The 21,059-nt window shown below is 41.4% G+C and overlaps 1 protein-coding gene across 1 annotated transcript in view; it reads left to right on the plus strand.

Moving 5' to 3' along the window:
- The window catches only part of afdna (afadin, adherens junction formation factor a), a 111,343-nt gene that overhangs the window by 81,377 nt on the left and 8,907 nt on the right, over window positions 1-21,059 (plus strand). The window contains exons 25-35 of the mRNA XM_046061140.1: window positions 5,814-5,932; window positions 7,955-8,155; window positions 8,834-8,925; window positions 9,148-9,342; window positions 9,888-10,032; window positions 10,835-11,237; window positions 12,115-12,371; window positions 12,500-12,714; window positions 12,824-13,003; window positions 17,043-17,177; window positions 20,463-21,015. Of these exons, the coding sequence (XP_045917096.1) occupies window positions 5,814-5,932; window positions 7,955-8,155; window positions 8,834-8,925; window positions 9,148-9,342; window positions 9,888-10,032; window positions 10,835-11,237; window positions 12,115-12,371; window positions 12,500-12,714; window positions 12,824-13,003; window positions 17,043-17,177; window positions 20,463-21,015 (2,495 nt within the window). The remainder of the gene's footprint in view (window positions 1-5,813; window positions 5,933-7,954; window positions 8,156-8,833; window positions 8,926-9,147; window positions 9,343-9,887; window positions 10,033-10,834; window positions 11,238-12,114; window positions 12,372-12,499; window positions 12,715-12,823; window positions 13,004-17,042; window positions 17,178-20,462; window positions 21,016-21,059) is intronic.

Consider the following 21,059-nt stretch of genomic DNA (forward strand, 5'->3'; position numbering starts at 1 on the left):
CAGTGTCAAGTCGCTGAAACCGGACATTTTTGAAAACCCCTGCCAGGGTGAGGATTGCCGTGTAGACGGTAAAGCCGGAGTATTTGCCTTGCGACGTCAGAGTGTGTTTAATTTCAGATTGTGCGCCACTTCCTGCTTTGTAAACGCTAATATTAGGCTCCGATTGGCCCACATGGCTTTACGGTTAAGGTCATATCGCCGCCTGGTGGCTTGGCATGCTCTCGGCAGCGCATGATGGCGTGTTTTTGCGTTTTCATGTAGACAGGAAAAACTCCGTTATAAAAATACCCGTGTACGTGTGGACTAGGCCTTAGTATCGCATAACTGCTTACTGTAACTTAGTATGATTCTAAAAAAGCTTTTCATGATGACGAGAAAACGAAAGACCCAGACCTCGCTTTTTGAAAAACTGTTCATGTCACCACATTTTTAGGCACAGCATGAAAGCATCCGAATACTCACTACATACTACACATAATACATATTGTCTGTTTTATTAAGGTGTTTCTGTGTATGTCTTTACTCTGCTAAATATATTCTGTAATTGTTCTACCCTGCTGAAATGAATTGAACCAAAATGTGAAACATATATTTAAATTTTGTAAATTCATGGGTTCACACATGTCAGGTTAATGTGTGTCTCTCTCTCTCTCTCTCTCTCTCTCTCTCTCTCTCTCTCTCTCTCTCTCTCTCTCTCTCTGTCTCTCTGTCTCTCTGTCTCTGCAGGGTGCTGGTCAGGAGAAGCTGGGCATCTACATCAAGTCTGTTGTCAAAGGAGGAGCAGCTGATGTGGTTAGTCCACACACAGAAAGTGAAAGCTGTGACAGGGGATTATGAGTAATAATGTACACAGTGACTCATTTTGTGGCATGTTTGTGTTTTTACAGGACGGTCGTTTGGCTGCAGGTGACCAGTTGTTGAGCGTGGATGGGCGCAGTCTGGTCGGCCTATCACAAGAGAGGTAAAGATGGTTGTCCTGTGGTTTTTTGTTTGTTTAATTCAATGTAATCACTGAATTTCCAGTGCTCAGATATCATGTAATGACAGGGTACCTGTGGGGTCTTAAAAGTATTAAAAAAGTCTTAAATTTCATATTCCAAAAATAAGGCCTTAAATGTCATTACCAAAGTATTAAATTTCGTTTACCAAGGTCTTAAATTTGTTCTTTCGTAGGATTAAATAAATACTGTAATGTCATAAATATAACACTTTTTTTGTGTGTAACTTTATAATTTACTCCGGTGTGACTCTGATGTTATACGGCAGTACAGGTAACGTTACTGTATATGTCAGTTTAGCTTTAGGCTCTGGACTGTGGCGTGTTCGCAGGTGCACGAGCTGTGGCATCCAGCTCTGGCGCGTATCAATCAGTTGTCAGGAAAGCAAACAAAACGTCTCTGATGGGCTACTAACAAGCTAACGCTAGTTCGTCCCCTGAGAATGGGAAAGTGTCTGAAATTCAGAAAGCCAGAGACACAGACAAGTGGCGGTTGAGGCCAAGGACAGTGGCGCTCACGCTATGGCGAGCGCTAATGAAACACCACCTGCAGGTTCCTGGTCAGTGAATGTTTCAACAGCAACGGAGAGACAGTTGTGTATGAGGACAGTGTCTGTGTGTCGGCGTTGTGTAACGTTATGTGAATGGAAACATCCGACACGCTAACGCACATTAAACTTAAGAAACTAAAAAACTGACATCACCCAGATGCGACGATCACGGGAACGAGGAAAAAACAAGCCGGAGCCCAACTGGTTATCCTTGCTGCTTTCAAGCCATCACTATATTTCAGCAAGCCTTAAGATGCAAAAACCGAACAGGATGAATAATCACTGAAGCAATTGGCATATTATATTATATTACCTTATCTAGCCAAGGTGTAACAATTTGTAACAACTCAAACCTCACAATTTGTTTGTATTTCACCCCTAAAGAGTTCTTAGTGCACAAATATTGTATTCTTTTCATAGGTGTCATTTACACTGTGGATACTGGGGACATGTCTCCATCACTCCAAGCATTTGTTAAATGTGTTCTGAAAAATGGCTTGCAACAAGAACTGTAAAAAAAAAAACAACTAAATGGAAATACTTTGAGAAAGGTTTATTTGCGCAATGCCATTTAAAGATAGAAGAAAGAAATGTGCAGTGTCCAAAAAAAGTTTAAGCTAAAAAATCAAGCTGCTGAGTACTGCATTATATATATGTTTGAATTGTCATCTGAATAACTTTATATAAAAGATAATTCTACCATAAATTTGTCTAGAAAATGTCTTTAGAATGCAGGAAATTAAGTGTTTAGTGCTCATATTTTTCAGCATTGAATATTTCATCCAAATAGTGTTAAAATGTCTTCTTGTCTTGTTCTCGTGAACCCAATATTGTAAATTGTGCATGTGAGTTAAGTGTATCGTCACACCCCTAATCTGAACCCCAATGTCCCCATCACTTTTCAACACAAAGTGACGTCCTTGATTCATATCAAAGTACAAACACAACCCAAAAAGCTATAGTGTGTTAAATATTAATTTATTATAATAAAATGCTTTATTAAATTCATGTAACTTTGTAAAAAAATTTTGTCGGGCTTAAAATTCATACAGATTTTCCATTATAAGGCAGTGAAGTTGGTATTAAATTTCATCCTAGGTGGTATTAAAAAGTCTGATGTAATGTGATGTCAGTGAACTCGGTGTCCTCATATGCTGATTTCCATTTGCAAATTAGAAATGGGGAATTCCCAGCTGACACGTATAAATTATATTTAAAGCTTCAAGACATCTAGAGATCCATCCTTAAGAAACAGCAGGGAGTAGATGTGGGCGCTCATGTTTTTCTCTTTACACCACCTACCGCACAGTATTGACGTTATGGCCATGTGATGATGAAACTTAATTTAAATTCTAATTTGAGAATTGAAAACACTTGAAAAGTAAAGTATCATGTTGGTGTGACATAAGATAACCACATCTTGGGAAACCTCAGGGCTGAGACATCTTGAGGTTCTTGCTTTGAGGCAGTTGCGTCCCCATTTGTCTTCGTTAAAAAAAAAAAAGACCACATTTCCAACATGTTTGAAACACACGGCACTGAGCAGAAAAAGGGTGTGCATGTTTTTAAAAACAGCCGTGAAGTACTCTGTGACTAACGCCCCGCTCAGAGTAATCCAGTTATTCCTCTCCCTCGGCATGTACAGGCTTGATGTTCAGTGTTGCTGCTTAGCGTGTGTGTGTGTGTGTGTGTGTCATCCCCAAGTCAAACTGGATTTACAAATAATTTGTGTAATTGCGTTAGGATGCAGGTAGCAGGTGGATGGGGTTTATCATATCAGGACATTTCAGATTATGTCCACTATCAGATCAGTCATCACGGTGTCATCCTGGGGTCATCGCCTCTCGTACTCCTACAGGTTAGGCGTGATTTGCCTTTAGGTCTGGGATATGATTGTGTAAAAGCTAACTCCTGTGATATTTCCAAATGTGGTTTTAGAGTCTGTTCTCTGCTCCGCATCAAGCCGTTGACGTTGCATTCCCAGAGTTCCATCCAATCAAACACACATGGCTCATTACCTTGTGTGATCTGCCCTTCAACTATTTATAGGATTTAGTTAAAGCCGTGTCCACATGTGGCTGTTATAGAAAATACCATGGGTACTGTGTGTATGTGTGTGTAACACAGCAGGATTGTACCCAAATTAGAGTGAAGTGAGTCTCTGGCAATGACAAATATAATCCCTGCACCCTGTGGTTCATAATAAAAGTCTTCTAGTTTGTTTTACTGCATGTTGGGAGTAGACAGAAACTTTACTTGCGTTTTCCCGTAATGACTAAAAGTGATTTTGTTAGTAGTGCACGCATCGTAGAGCTGAAACAATGAGTTGATAGACAGAAAATAATCGACAGCTATTTTGATTATTGATCGTTTTGGTCCCTTGCTCAGCAAAAACCCCTTTTGTTTCCAGTTTCTCAAATGTGATCATTTGCTGCTTGTCTCTGAATTAAACATCTTTAGGTTTTGGGCAGTTGGTTGGACAGAAATAAGGAATTTGAAGACATCACTTTGAGGAACTGTGATGGAGATATTTCAAATATATTTCGACAGTTTGTAGAGAAAGTGATTAATTAGTACTTGTTAGTTGTATCCCCAATCAGTCAGATGAGTATCATAGTGTCTTCGTACTTGGTAAATACGCTGTCGTATGTTTCAAGGTAATAAACATCTTCTGCTGTGAGGGGAAAAATGTAAAGAAAGGAGATTTAATTAATTTCCCATTCATTATAAACTCAGCAAAAAAAAGAAACGTCCCTTTTTCAGGACTCTGTATTTTAAAGATAATTCTGTAAACATCCAAAACCCTTCACAGATCTTTATTGTAAAGGGTGTTAACAATGTTTTTCATGCTTGTTCAGTGAACCATAAACAGTCGATGAACCTACACCTGTGAAATGGTCTCAGTTATAAAAACCTAGAACACTAAAGATACCTCTCTTCTGACTCTGAAAAACACCAAAAGAAAGATGCCCAGGGTCCCTGCTCATCTGTGCGAAAGTGCTTTTAGGCCTGCTGCAAGGAAGCATTAGGACTGCTTATGTTGCCATAACAATAAGCGCTACAGGGAGACAGGAAGGACGGCTGATTGTCCTTTCAGTGGCAGACCACATGTGTCAACACCTGCACAGGACTACAGGGCTACACCAGATAATGATTGTTACTTTTGATTTTGAAGCCCCCCTTTATTCAGGGACACATTTTTCCATTTCTGTCAATCACATGTCTTTGAAACTTTGTTCAGTTTATGTCTTAGTAGTTGATTCATTTTATGTTCATACAAATATTAACATGTGAAGTTTGCAGAAAATAAAAGCAGTTGTAAGTGAGAGATTGTTTCTTTTTGCTGAGTCATATATTCAATGCACGTTTATGTAAATGTTTGGTTTCATGTCTTATTACAGCTGTGTAATTTAAGATTTATGAAGTACTCGGTACTCAGATTAGTTCTGAAAAATACAGAATCGTCTCTAAAACTTAAAAAAAAAAATAGATTAATGTTGATTAAAAAGCTTCGATTTGGAATCTAATGTTATTTCGAGAGCTGCCAGTGGCAATGTTACAGTAGGATGGAGGGAAAGGAGTATTAAAAAGAAAATCATGGCAAATATGGATAGTTAAGTCAATTTTAATTAAGTTACCTAAAGTCTCAAAGGGTTTTACAACCTCTGCAGCCCTCTATCTGAACCCTCGGTTTAGGTAAGGAAAACTAACCTTTAAAGGATAAATAAAGGAAGAGACCTCATAGTAAACATAACACCAACATCCTAAATACACTTCCGTATCTGGCTTTCCACCAAAACTGAACTCCTTACTGTTGATGTCTGTAGTAAATATGTATTATAAAGTAGATTCAGGGCCCTAATTAGCTGAGCAAGTAGCTCTTCATACTGTTTTTGAATTGAATCGTGTTCTTCTTATCACCCACCATCTTCATAATATTTGTGGTTCACTTCATTGCTTTGAATTTAGGATGTGATTTCCATCCAAAACTACTAGACTGTGTGTGTAATGTGACACAGCTTCAGCACATTATCATCGTAGAGCACGGAGCACTGTTTACTACCAAGGATGAGTTCAGACCATTTTCTGATCACTTAAAAGATGAAGTATCTCAATGCAGTTAAATGGGGAATTTAGATATTCATTAAACTATATGGATGTAATACCTGCACCACAGAGAGTAATTTAAGTGTGTCAGACCCTCTCAAGTTGTGTTGCAAGATTCATACTCATGCTCCCCCCTCTCCCTCTCTCTGTGTGTTCAGGGCAGCCGAGCTGATGACGAGAACGGGCTCAGTTGTGACTCTGGAGGTCGCCAAGCAGGGAGCCATTTACCACGGACTGGCTACACTCCTCAACCAGCCCAGCCCTATGATGCAAAGAGGTGAGCACATACATATACACTTGCAAAATGTTGAGATGGTTTACTTTAGTATCGACTCGTTTTACAGCTTCACAGTTTGTCTTTTGTCCTCCAAACATACTATTGACATAATTATTCATATTTTCAGAGTTCCCTTGAGCCCATTAAAGTCTGAAAATACTTTAGAGGGATTTTATTTACGAATCAACTAAATTATTGTATTAAATCTGCTTTTTTTTTTTTTTTTTTTATGAATTTGTATGTTTCCTGATTATTTTGAAGAACTTTGTGTCTTTTATGTGAATGGTGCTTAATGATTATTTGTAGAGCTCAAACACTGTTGATTAACAGAAAATGAATCTGCAACAATTTTGATTATCGAACAGTCGTTTTGGTCATTCATCAAGCAAAAATGTCTTTCTCTGGTTCCAACTTTATATTTGCTGATTTCATCTTTTTATATTACTATACATCGAATTTATAAATTTGGTTTTGGGCTGCTGGTCAGACAAAAGGTTAATTTAGTAGGTCAACTAGCGCTCCAGAAAATTGTGATGGGCTTAACTCCTTAATTGATAAAATAATTGACAGATTAATGAGTAATGAAACTGCAGGTTCATGTTTAACAGTGGAACAACAATATGCACTTCAGCTGTTTTTCACTAAATACTAGTTTACTGGTCCTTGAACAATTATGAACATTATAAAAGTCTTAAATTAAAAGCCCTTTATACATAACTTTGGCGTTACAGATTTTTTCTGTTAATAGTTGTAATGAATGGACTATTGTTAGTTCCACCACTAGTTAATGCCAGTAATTTGGTGTTGTGGATGAAAGAAGAGAAGCAGACTTGCCCAGACAGTGTGTCCTTGTTGTCTTCTCTGCAGCGCAGTAAGAAACCAGCTTGCAGACTGAAAGATATAATGAGTGTTTGTGGCCACCGCCAGATATATGTGTGTGTGTGTGTGTGTGTGTGTGTGTGAGACGAGCTGCATGTGTGTCCAGACTCTCACACACATACACGGCAGAGTTTCATGGGGTTGTCTGGCTGTGTGCTAGTCTTTGTCTGCTGGAATGTGACCCTACATTCATTGAGGAAGTCTTCTGGCCGGGCCGGACTGTAGCCCAGGATGACGCTAACGGGGTGTTTCTCCTCGAATTCCCTTGAACCACAGTGTGTTTTTCAGTGCACACAGTGAAATTTAACCACCAGGCAGTGAAGGACGCTGGTCATTCTTTAGTTATACTGTCAGGAATCTGGAAGTTGAATGGTAGATTTTCACAGACTGAGGGTGTGACTGTACAGAGGAAGCAGAGCTAGATACCCAGGAGTGGGGAAAAAAGTTGTACACTGACTCTATGAATGTAACACTCTCATGAAAAAAGACTTTAACTAACTTAATAATCACAATTACCTCTACAGAGATGGGTCATTTCTTTTGTTTTCAAAACATCATGACAGAAGTTAATCCTCTTTCAGACATGCACCTTATTATGCAAATATGATGTCAATTTAAATGTCTTGTCTCATCTCTGATATGCACCTCTTTTAAGCAAAATTCACAGCAGCGATTTTGCTAATTTACCCACACTGCAAAACATTTACGCTGTCTAATGCATTTATCATAAATGAAGATTGTTGAGATTCTAATGTCACATAAAAAAATTAATTTACCTCTCCTCTTGGTGCAAGGCAAAAGAAGTTTAAAAAAAACAATGCGGCACCCCCACACAATATCTCGATTTTCATCCATGCCATAGGCGAAAGGCATCATGTTAGCAAATGGGAATTCAACTAGAGTCTTAACTTTGTCACTTAATCTCTTATGCCCAAACCGCTAAATTATTTGATATCAAGAAGGTGTCATGTAGAAAATCACGACAACACAGCCAAAGACAAACCGCATTAACAAAGAAGAACAGTGGTCAAATTTTAAATACAGTAACGGGTAGATTAGTGTGTGTTGCTTTCATGTTTTTCTAAAACAGCCATTCTCTCTCTCTTTGATCTCTTCCGCCCTTACGTCTATATGCGTGTCCAGCATCAGACCGAGGCCGCGACAAGAACGGGAAACTTCGACCAAAGAGCGAAGGCTTTGAGTTGTACAACAGCTCCGTGCAGAACGGGTCTCCGGAGAGTCCGCAGGCTGGCTGGGATTCTTACCCCGAACCAAAGAAGATGAGCAGCGAAGATCGACTTCTCAAGAACCGAGCTGACCATCGTTCCAGCCCCAACGTAGCCAGTAAGCCCCCCTACTTCCCAAGATTTCATGTTTTTATACACTTGAATTTGCATGAAGTTGTTTGGTCTATCTTTTCACCACCTACAATGCACTGAACATCAGCATGAAACGGCTTTAAAATTTTAAAGTCAAATCTCAATTGACAACTACACCGGTTTTAATGCATTTGACCACTTCCATAAGAAACCAATACTTTTTAATTTGTTCATCACAAGGATGTGAGTTTAATGACGCATTACATCAACGTAACCATAACATTTCCCACTAATTCAGGCAGTAGATTAAGCAGATACAGAAAATCTTAAATTGCTCCAGGAGACTTTGATTAGATAAACATTTTTTAAAGCATCTGTCTTAAACAAGTCATTGTGTTTTGACTTGGCTTGGGTTGTAATGGAAATGGGAAAGAAAAAAAATATTAAAATAACACTGGTGTTATTCTTTAACTACTCCACCCAGATATGGAAACACAGTTCCACGGTACTGTTGTGCAATAACAGTGTGGCTTCAAAAGACACCCTGTTATTAAAAAACAATCTCAAAAACCACTTTCAGTAACCACATTGGTTATTTGGGAATTGTTGGCAACTCCTTTGCTTCCCTAACTCATTGCTTAATTCTGAATATTGTAAGTGAATGCTTTTAACCATACTATAATGCCTCCTTCCCCGTCATCAGATCAGAGCCAGAGTCCTGCAGGAAAAGCGGTGTACCCCGGAGGACCTGGCGCTAAGATCACCTCCGTCTCTACCGGCAACCTGTGTGCAGACGTGAGTAACCGTGCGATTGAAACCAGTGGCGTCTCTATGTGGAATGCTCCAGCAGAGACCACATGAGACTACAGTGACACAAACACTCGAGGACACAGTATCTAGAACTGAGATGAGAAGTGCACAGAGCATTATTACACAACCAACTCCCCACAATGTGTTGCCTGTTTAGTGTCCCACATGTTTTCTTTTCGCACAGTAATTTCTGGTTTCATTTATCAGGATGAGCCCTCCCCTCCCCGTCCAGAGGCCTACCCCATCCCCACCCAGACCTACCAAAGGGAGTACTTCACCATCCCGGCCTCGAAGAGCCAGGACCGGGTTGTCGGTCCTGGCCAGGTGCCCTCGCAGCACTGGCAAGGCATGGACGACAGAGACCGCCCCCCTATGGTTGACAGCATCCACAACAGCATGCAGGTAGAGCAACATCTGACCCCAATTTGTTAAAGCTACTGTTTCAACACATTAGAGAATCGCTAAGATAGTAAGATGAATTTTTTAGTTAATTATTGAATTAGTTGTCGGGGGTCATCGGAGCATCAGGACATCAGACATGAGTACAAATGCATCTATGCAGCTGTATTTTTCAACTGGTTTGCTGAATTTCTTGTGTAAGTCAATAGATTTCATTTCTTTTTCCTCAAGAAGTGTGTAGAATGCAAACGTACTGAACTGTAAAATCCTCTTGGATATGTGTGAATCCTTCAAATGAATAATATAGGTGGTCCAGATGTCTTCTACCTCTCCATATTTAATGTCTTCTTCCCATCATGCTCCCTTCTCATCCTGTTCCTCTCCTCTTTGTATTCCTACCTTCGTCTTTCTGCTCCCCCCCGCCGTTGTCCTTTCTCTCTCTCTCTTCTTTATTTTCCATTTCCCCTCCTCTCTCCATCTCACTTTCCCTTTTCTTTCCTCTCTTTTCCGCTTCTGTCATCTCTTATTCGATGTTCCCTCCTTTTCAGCGCGTTAACCACTCCCAGGAGGAGTTGTACCCCCCACCAGGAGTTCTGAGGCCAGATGAGCGCATGCAGCAGCACTACCAGCAGGACTACCGGGACATGGACTACCAACACCGAGATCTTGACTACCAGAGAGGACCACCAGGAGGTAAGAAGGACTGTAGCACCTGTCGTATTATGTAAAAGCTTAGTGGTTTTCAAAATCCAAATGTTCTTCTAAAGTGTAATTAAATGTGAAATTATTGCTTACTATTAGGTAATATTTACTAATCACAATATTTTACTGAGAATGGCAAATTGTGACATTTTAATCTGTCACAATTTGCTTAATCCTTACTCTGTAAAATGAGAAATCCTGAACGCTGTCTGTTACTTCTGGTCAGTTTATCTTGTCCCGGTGTTGGAGTCAGTTGACCTTCATTAGTTAGGACTGATGAGTAAAATTCAACCTGCTCTGCTCATTAAAGCTTTTACCTCCGGTAGCTCACCTGGTCGAGCATCCACCATTTATCAGTGCTGAGGTCGTTTCTAGTCTGCCCCGAGCCCTTTACTGCACGTCATAACCTCTCTCCTTTTCCTTCCCTGTCTTTCTCTTCTGTGATTATCTAATAAAAATAATCAAAAGGTTTCTCTATATTAAAACACTAAATGGAAACCCTGAGTGTGGAGGTCAGACTGGTGAAGCCAGCTGAGAAAAATGCCACCAAGCCTCCAGATCTGAGGGGAAAGATATTTAGTTTTACCTTCAAACAGCTGTCTGCCTTCATCATGGGACCCTAGCCCCATTAGTGACCCCAGCACTTTGTACATTACTCCATCCCTGTCTTTTCTCCTCCCATCTCTTCTGTCATTAATGGGCCAAGGGATCCTAATTAAAAGAGTTACAGGAAGAACGACCCGTTTGTCTACAGGTGACCACTTAATGTGTTACTTTGTTCCTGTTGGTGCAGGAGGTCCTGACCACTGGGCCCCACAGCCACAAGTGTCCTCCTCATTGGAGTCTTCCACATCTAGCCAGGAACATCTCAACTTCTCAGCTTCCTCCTCATCCTCCAACAAGACCCAGAACCAGAAGACTGGGCCGGGCCGATGGAAGACGCCCAACGCCCCTCACGCCGCGCCGCCACATCCGGCCCAGCCGCCGTCCCGTTCTGACCTGCCCCCTCCTCCGCCCCCACCACCAGCCCCTTACCCCGACCCTTTCGACCCCTACGACCCCCAACCTGACCTACCGCTCCCGCCTCCTCCCGCTTCCGTCCCTCCCATAACAGCCCAGCAGGCCGCTGACCGCAAGAAACGTGAGGAGCAGCAACGCTGGTATGAGAAGGAGAAAGCTCGGCTGGAGGAAGAGAGGTGGGGCTTCTTTTATTTATTTATTTTTTTTATGTTTTGATGTTTCGATAATCAAAAGGCACAGAAAGGAACGTATTTTAACTGGAGAGGCCCGTGTAGGCTGTTTACAAAACGACAGTTAAACAGGTATAAGTGTTAGGTCAGATAAGAGGCAATCATCCATACAAACAAAATTAGGGTGTATGGACAGACAAAACATTACACCTCCACCTTGGTGGTCCATGGTACAAAATAACCTCCATGATCCCCCAAACAATATAATGTCCTAACAAAAGGACTGTAGCCCATACGGGACACATGTACACATTTCTTTTGTATGACAACATAAAACATAACCAAGTGAGATTTTGTGGCCTTTGTCATTACTGCGTCTTAGCATTTTACATAAAGAAAATGAGAAAATGGTGCCCTCTTTAGGCCACTGGTGTAAATATTATTTACATTTTGTACAATTTACTGTCATATGTTTTCCAATCATGAAATCGGGTAGAATCAGGGCATTATGAGTTGTTATCGTCATAAATTAATTTGCTCCATCATAGTCTTAGCCACATTCAGAATCAGAAGGAGCTTTAGTAGTGTTTTACACATACGAGTAATTTGCTGTGGTGATAAGGTGCTACACTTAGACAAACATACAGTCAACATAAATAAATGTAGATGCATGGCTAGAACACATAACTGTGTTCTAGCCATGCATTAAAAATGTTTGAGGTTTTAATTGTACAATAACAATTTGTATGTAGCTTTACTTATGATTATTTCAGGTTTTATTTATTTGTTTCTGCTTTGACATTTATAACAGACAGCAAACAAGATAAAAATTATAAAGATGATGACAATAAGTATCACTAATGATGGCTTGATGTTTTGCCAGGGAGAGGAAGAGGAGAGAGCAGGAGAGGAAGCTGGGTCAGATCCGGGCCAACCCCGTCATGCCCGTCCAACCTCACAACAACGGAGGATCCATGCCTCCTCCTTCTCACCACCAGCCCCCTCTGCCCTCTGTGACCCCGCCCCAGCCCTACCTCCCTCCACAGTCTCAGCCCCAGCCTCCCCCACCCAGGCCGGAGAAGCTCGCCAGCCTGCCGCGGTCAGCTGTTCCTCCCCCTGCCAGTGCCTCCAACCCTGCTGGTAACACATTCAAGTCACAGCTTTTCTTATAGTTAATGTTTGATCTCAAAAATAGTGACTTCCAGACTATTTTTACACGCAAACTACACTCATGTCAGTATAATAAATAAGATGCGATGTACTTGTAGGCATGGACACGGTGATCAGGGAGCTTTTACCGCAGCAGCAGCCGCGGACCATCGAGAGGCGAGACCTGCAGTACATCACCATCAGTAAGGAGGAGCTAACGTCCAGCGACAGTCTGTCTCCTGACCCCTGGAAACGAGACGCCCGTGAGAAGGCAGAGAAACAGCAGCAGCTTCACATCGTAGACCTGCTGGACAAGGAGATCCAGGATCTCCAGGTAGGTACAATATAAGCTCTGTCCAGAGGGAATTGGTGTTTTAGCTTAGACACAAACTTAGTGATGGATTCACAGCCCGATCCAGTTCTGAGCATAACTTATTTTCCAGGCGAAGCCCGAGCGAACGGCGGAAGAAAGCGACCGCCTCAGGAAGCTGATGCTGGAGTGGCAGTTCCAGAAGCGTCTGCAAGAGTCCAAGCAGAGCGACGAAGATGAGGAGGAGGAGGATGACGAGGACGTGGACACCATGATGATCATGCAGAGGCTGGAGGCCGAGAAGAGAGTCAGGGTGAGACAGGGGAAGGTGGTGGCGGGATGGGAAAGGATAGAGAGGCGGGAAGACAGTAAATGGCAAGGGTGGAGGAAAGAGAAATAAAAGGAGAAGAGAGATGAGAAAATCATGCAGCAACTTAAATGACAAGAAAGCCACAGGGAGAGGAGAATAAAAGTCAAATAAATAAAATAAACACTTACAGGAAGGTCTGAGGGAAGTAGGGAAGAGAAAAGAGAGACAGGAAATGTGCAAAACCTGATTTGGCAGAAACAAATCTGTAGTTCAGCACACAAGAAAGGTCTAACCACAGGAAATGAGGCGGGGGGGCAGAACGGCTTTCAAATGCTAGAAGGGGAAATGGATTCCTCTGTGACAGCACTCCCACTATGAATGTCCTGCAATGTGCATCTGCAACATGCTTCTGTCATCGCTTTGCCATGCTGAGCTGCTTAAATCTGATTGGCTGGAGGGGTGGGCGGGCAGGTGGGTTTTGGGCAGGCAGGTGAGGATCACATCATATAGATCTAACTGTGTGACTTTAAGTATGACAGGTAAAGGCTGCAAGTGTGTGAGAACATGATTTATGTGTCCTGTAGATTTTGGTTTCCTAAACTTAACGTGTGTTTAGTGAGTGAATTACAACAAACAGCTGCGTCCTGCTGTGATAAGACACAACTAGTTTAAAGGGAAATACCATGTCCTACTCTTTGCCATAGATTTTCCCTCGTTGATGTCAGATCAGTTTGTCCTTACTCATATATTCGGCATCTTTCCAAATGTAATGCAAATGCATCATATGTGCTGGGCTGCATAGCCACAATGAGCCCACAGTGTTACTGGTCCCATTTCAACAAGGTTCCCTGCATCCTGAATGAACATTAATGTCTTCATTATTTTATTAAATAATTCTGGATAATGCAAAGGTAGAATCAGATGATCATTACATCCCATTTTGATAAATACAGTTTTTGTACAGAGGTACAAAAAGTCCCACAGTTAGAAACGTGGAAAGAACCAAGCCACAGAGCCCCAAAATGTTTCAGGCAAACCCCCGGTGCTTCCTGAATACTTTTCAGTTCTTAGGCAGCATTATATTCCTAACTTCTCTGTGTGACAGGCTGTGTGGTGAATATGACTGCACGAGGCAGTATGTGGGCGGTGTGGATGCAGCTGTGTATGGTAGATGCGTGTTGGACATGGTTTCGAGTCTGTGAGGTTGAGGCTGAGTGTGTGATTGGTTTGGTTTATTTTTTGTTCTTTTTTCTGTAAATAAATACTTTCGAACTGATCTTTTGGATTTCATGTGCTGCTGGTGTAAAACTCCTCCTGGCTACAGGTGGACATTCAGCACAGTTTACAGTAAACATGGCTGTGACGGATGAGAAGAGAAAGTTAGGTTTATTTATAGTATTGAGCCCAAAATTACAATTTGGTACAGGATACAGTCTTTGAGCCAATGCTTGGTTTTTGTGATTTGGTTCATTTAAATTTGGACCTTAGTCAAGATCTCAATTCTTTCAGTTTATATTGTGCCCAGATGGCCATTTTTCTGAATAAATTTGTGTTTAATCAAATCAAGTGAGGCAACAGGTGACTCCAGGCCACACCCTTAATTATGTTACTTAATGCTCACGAGTTACTTGACCCAATAAAACAAACTAACAATTGGCTAAAGTAATTAATAATTGTGTTGAAAATGTTTTTATACCAATAATTTTCTTCACTTTCCTCTTCAAAATTAAAAAATAATTATTCAAAATTCTGTTAAAAAATAATAATAAAGAAACAAAAACAATAAAGAATAAAACAACTAGAAAATAGTGAGCTGTATTTTAAGATGTGGTTAGGTGGATTATGGAGCTCTTGACCAGCCACTAATCAGCGCAGTGGAGATAAACGAACTTTAGCAATGGTTTTCACTTTTACTCTATGTCCTCCCCTCTATTATTTCTGTTTCCTCAGTTTCTCCTCCCCTCCTTACTTTGCTAACTTAATTTCATTGATAATCTCCTCCACACCTTCCTTTTTTCAGTATTTGGGTAATTTTCTTTTCCTTCTTCCCTCCCTATCTGCCCCCTCTCTCAATCTCTATTCTCTTCTTCTTCTTCAGCAGCAGAATGCTGTCCCAGCTATCTCTGTTCTAGACTTGGTATGTGCTTCCTGTTAATGACAAATATCCTCTCCTTGCCCTTACATCACTTCCTGTTCTCTTGTCTGGGCTGCCCACCTGCCCGTGTTTCCTATCTGTCTCTCCCCACCCATCTGGACTAGTGTTTGTCGTTTCATTGGGGGTTGGCTCGGGGTTGCAGTCAGGGCTGTGCCATGATTAGCTAAAGAGAGGCCGTCCTGGGATGCTTGATGTTGTTTGGCTGGGGAAGCTGTCCATCTCTTTGTCCACTCAAAACAACTGCTGTGGGACGACGCGTGAATCTGCTGCCTACCAATGAAATCCTGGTGCTTCCAAATCATAAAAGAAAATTTTTACATGTTTATAGAGTAACCGAGCTGAGGTCAGTGTGCTTCTTGTCAGCAGTGATGTTTTGAGTGCATATGGAGGTGGCGCCTGCATGGCTGAATGCATCATGGGGGGCGTCCAGGTCGATAGCCGTGCATGATAGTCCTAGGAGCCCCCGGCGATGCCTGCGCAGGGCTATATCATGATGTTGTGGTGTCCATGAATCCATCTCTCCATTTGTATGTGACCAGCTGAGCCTCTTTATGTTCACTTTTTAAAGGGCCTGTCCAACCAAAAGAAAACACACATTTTCTCACTTAATTATTTTTGTTCTGGTTTATCTGTAAGTTATATTTGGGTTTATTTGTTCCAAGTTTTAGGTGTCCATCTCTGAGGTTTCTTTGTGCACCACAATACAGATTTTTATTTTTATTTTTTTTTAAATAATTGCAATAATGATTGTATAGTTTATATAATGATAACAATAATAATTATTATAAAAAATACATAAAAATTTAAACATGTAAATAAGTAAAATATATACAATGAAATATAAATAAATACATAAATTATTACAAAAAATTAAATTAACTTAACACATATAAAAACACATAAAAAAACAAAAAATAAGTCTAAATAAAATGATATTTAGAAATATTTAAAATGAATAACTCATAAATCAAAATAATAAAAACAAAACATGAAATGATATGCACAAAACCAATTATGATATCACAATACGTATATGTATATATAAAAATTTAATGAACTAAAACACAACTTAAAATAATAAAAAAACAATATGCTGTGATAGTATATTGTGTTATATAATGTATCCCATATAAAAATCTCTAAAAATATTTGACCCTGGAGTCTCAATGAAAACTGACAGTGTAAAAGTCATTTTCAATTAAGCACCACAAAGAAAATCCTGTTTTCACTGCAGTGGGTTGAGTAGAGTTTTTATCATGCAGTTTGTGCATGGACAGATCCCTCTAGGGGTAAGTGACAGAATATGTTGTTTTGTAATTTGGTTGAACTGACCCTTTAACCACCACCCAGCCCAGAGAAAAGGTCTGTATCTTCTGTGTTTCACCACTGGGTTTGTGTTGGGATGGTACTGTATTCAGAACATTTCTGCAGCAGCCCGTTAAGCTTGCAGTTACTGCAGGTACTTCCTTTATTGATCGTTTTGTCAATACACTCTAAACAAATACACCTTAGCTGAAAGAGGGGCTGTCTTTGTTTTTGTTGCCCTGTTCCGGTCACTGTTGTTGCATGTTGTTGTTGGTGTTGGCATGTTTAGCTCTGTGTGTGTGTGTGTGAGAGATCTGTGCTGTGCATTTGCAGTGCACACTGCTCTTCCCCTCTGGAGCAGTCCTGTTAGACAAATCCAAACTACCTTACACTTATCACACACAACATGTTAGTGTCCAAGCAGTTAAACTGAGGAATTGGATGTGGAAATGTTCTCAGAGTTTTGGTATGAATGACTTGAGATTAATGTTGTACTAATTGTTACCTTGTTTGCATGTGTGCCTGTCTTTGCGTGCCGTTTGGCATGTTGTTCTTTGTGTGTGTGTGTGTGTGTGTGATCAGTTGCAGGACGAGGAGCGACGACGTAAGCAGCAGCTGGAGGAGATTCGTAAGCGGGAGGCGGAGGAGCGAGCAAAGCAGGAGGAGGAGAGGAGGTGGAGGGAGGAGGAGAGAGCCAGACGAGAGGCTGAGGAGAAGGTCTGTTTGTCTGTCTGTGAAACTTTACTGCAGGAGATAATGAAAACTAATGATTGTAGAATGATTAGGAAGTTTTCTTTATGAAGCCATTACTGAGTCTAGCCCAATCTGTTAGAAGTTTTAAAATATAAAATATCTGCTAAAATAGTATTTAGACAAACTCTACATTAGTCTTCCTCTGAAAGCCAAACCTATTGAATTTTGACTGCTGGCACTAAGTAAATATATTATTTTGTGGCACAAACAAAGTAGATTTAATCCCAAATAGTTTAAATAGCTGTGTGAAGTTAAAAATAATGAGTATTTTGGGAAATTCGCTTATTAAATTTCAAGAAATAGTCCGGCTCTTCAGTTTTTGTACAAATAAAATTAACTGAATATAATGTGGTAATTTGTGAACTTTAGAGATGCAACTAGATTGTGCTACTGTCGGACCAAGTCAAGCTAGCTGTTTCCCACAGTTTCCAGTCAATGCGCTAAGCTAAGGTAGCCTTATATTTACAGTAGAGAAATGGGAGTGGCATTTATCTTTTCATCTGACTTTGCCAAGAAAGTGGACAAATATTTCCCAAACTGTTTTAAAAGGCATTTATTTATTCATTTGAATAGACCGAGACAAAAAAAATAGTATAGTAAAATCTCTCAAAACGCATTCCGGGAAGATTGTGTTAATTACTTTCTAGAAGCGTTGTGCAATCAGCTTGGCTGCGCGTGTCAAAAGAGAATGAACATGTGTATAAAATCCTAAATTACATACCCACCTCCATTATATCAGAAGTAGATGACATTTACTAGCTCATGGATTTAAAACAATCAGTAACTCAAGGATGTACAGTGACGGTAGTGAAAGTAGTAGTCAGTATTCACTTTTTTATTCATTTTAAATGAATTAAATTGACCTTTTTTGGTAATTAATTCAGCACACCATAATCTTAACCACCACAACTTAAATGCAAAGGGTCTGAATACACTTTACTTTTGGCAATTACTTCTACAATCAAAAACTGAAATCTCATTTTAATAAGTAAAGTCTGCAACAAGCGAAGGGGTTTTAATACTTTCCAAAGCCACTGTTTTCTTCTTCCTTTGTTCAAGCTGCTTGGTTAATTTGGAGAGGCTACTTCTTCCTTTAATATGTATTATAAAATGGAAATATTTGGAGGTTTTAAATGACCAGTAGTGTGATCTTGTGTCCACCCACCCACTCATCTTGTGTGTTAAATCAAACATGTTCAGTGTGTTTGTTGTGTCTTTACCATGACGCCATTATCCTGGTGCATTTGTCCTGTGAACTGTAGTCCACTGATGACACCACTGGTTGTTTAAACGTCTGTGCAGGCAGAGGCAAAACTTAAAAACTCCACCACAGAAAGATGTAAATATATTTTTTTAATATATTGAGCATTGCTCCTTTTGTGCAATAGATTTCATCACTTACTGAAGTAAAAATCCCGGAGTGGGTTTAACTTAGTTTAAGTCAGTTTATTTCTTAAGACAGTTTTAGCAATGTTAAATATTTGTAAGTGACCTAACTGTCCTAAAGATATTGTTTATAAGATGTTGTGACTGTTAATCTGCTGTTTGTTGTAAAAATGTCCAATTGCATGTCCTCATCCTGTGCACCCCCCACCCTATGTGATGCTGTGTCATGTTATGTGCTCCCACCCACCGTAAGCATGGGACCCCCATCATGTTGTCGTTGTTGTCGGTGTACGTCAGGAAGTTAAGTTATTTCAGTTTTTGGGGAAGAAATTATGATTTTGTCAGGTTTTAATTTATTTATTTTGTTGTTTACCATTTCCATCCAGCATCGCTTCACAAACTATGTTTAGGGAATGCCGCCCACCCTCCCACATTTTCCCAAAACCACATGCTCACACACACGCACACATACACAGAAATCTACCCACCTGCCTCATTACCGCCATCAGCCATCCATACCGTACATATTCAGAAACCCAGCAGCCACCCACTCATTCAAACCCACACACCCACTAATCCCTCCCAGTTTCTTCAGATTCCAACTGGGCTGATTCAACCATCAAAAGCAGCTCGGATACATCCACAGCTCTAGCGATGACCCGTAGTGGTTACCTCTTTGAGGACTTATATGATCTCGACTACATTCAGCCTTCAGCAAAAATAAAACGGGACCAAAAACGCCAAGATAATCTGACATCAGAAGCAGCGAGATTGAGCACATGCGACCCGGAGAAGCTGGTCGAGCTCCAAACCCAGAAATCTAAACGCATTCCTCCAGTGTAGATTCATGTGTAACATCACAGACCTCTCCCTGAAGTGTAGATACTAGAGCTTAGCCGCTGGAGACAGGGTGGGTTTGAATCAAAAACCTACCCACAAACCATATAGTATAATCTGAGTGTACACAGAGAATCAAAGCACATATGGACACGTAGTTTGTGCACACACGCATACACTCCCACAGTGATGAGGGAAGGGGAGATGGTGGAAGAGACAGGGTGTCCAGGAAGCAGAGTTGGTTTAGTGTTGCCAGGGGTCAGAGCAGGTTTTAAGGTAGTGTGGACCGGTTGGAACAGGATCTTCTTCCAGTGTCTTGTCAGGTTAGTGGAGTTGTTGGACCCGTTAAGCTGATGATACACGGGGCAACTTTTTGAGCAATGTTGCTGGGCAATCTTGATAGTGGCAAGTCCGGCTATGTTTAGATAGGGACGGTGGCAGAATGGTGGGGGAAGGGGATTACGGTAGTAATCTTTACTCATTATCATTGATGGCAAAAGTTGCTCCGTGTATCATCAGCTGACAGGAAATAGTGCTGATTGAGAAAGTAGGTTTTCGGAGCCTTTAAGTTTTGTTTGTGAACAAGCTGTATGCTCAGTATACCCAACAGGAAGTTCATGGTGCAGACCTTTTTGTGAATAAAATAATTTAGTTACTTTGTGTATTTCTACTTTAAGTCATTGGTCATTGGACATTCATTGACCAGTTTATAAATGGGGCCCCTGATCTAGTATCTGTTGGAATCAGTTATCAAATGCTTCAGTTTGTCAAATTGGTAGACGTGGTGGACCTTGTAAATATTGTAAGGCCAGTTAGAGCAGGTGTAGTGAGGCCCGGAGGAGTCTTGTTATACTGGTGGACAGGTGTCCTAACAGATGTGGTGTTACCTGTGGTAGAAGCAGAGTAGTGGAGTTTGTTGCTGTGTTTTAGTACATCCCCAGCTGTGTCTGATTAGCCAGTTAGTGTCCATTACTGAGGTGTGAGCCAATGAGAGTGGAGCTTACTAACAGGTTGTCCCTCCCCCAGAGGAGACAGGAGGAGGAGTACTACAATCGCCTGGAGGCCGAGCGGCGCCGGCAGCACGATGAGGCTGAGAGAAAGCTGCTGACGCCTGACGAGCCGGCCGGTCTGTATCGGCCCCCTCTACCCCGGGAATACCAACCCCCCGCCCCCCAAAACCCTACTAACACCCCCCCGCCCCCCCCACAGAGAAACACCTCCTACCTCAAAACCCAGGTCACCTCCCCTGACACGCTCTACACCGCCAAGTTTGTGTCCTACGCGGGCGATGAGGAAGACGAGGAGGAAGGGACGGAAGCCACCAAAGCAGGAAGTGGCGGCGGCTATCAATCAGGTCAGGTGAAGCTGTCGGCGACCCGGAAGTCGTACGGCGACCTCCCGGCCACCGCCTCAACCAATCACAACAAGCCTCAGCCGCCGCCCACTGCGCGCAAACCCCGCCCTGTTTCTGACGGCATCTTCCTGTCTAGCTCGTTCCAGCCGCCAGTCAACAACTCCAACAGTACAGGTCCCCCCCTTCCTGCCAAACCCAGCTCCATCCCCCCAGGAGGCTATAAAGGTAGACCCAGAGAGAGGAGAGAGGAGTCAGGCTCGCCACAGCGC

The sequence above is a fragment of the Micropterus dolomieu genome, linkage group LG10, assembly GCF_021292245.1.
Source record: "Micropterus dolomieu isolate WLL.071019.BEF.003 ecotype Adirondacks linkage group LG10, ASM2129224v1, whole genome shotgun sequence".
Lineage (NCBI taxonomy): Eukaryota > Metazoa > Chordata > Actinopteri > Centrarchiformes > Centrarchidae > Micropterus > Micropterus dolomieu.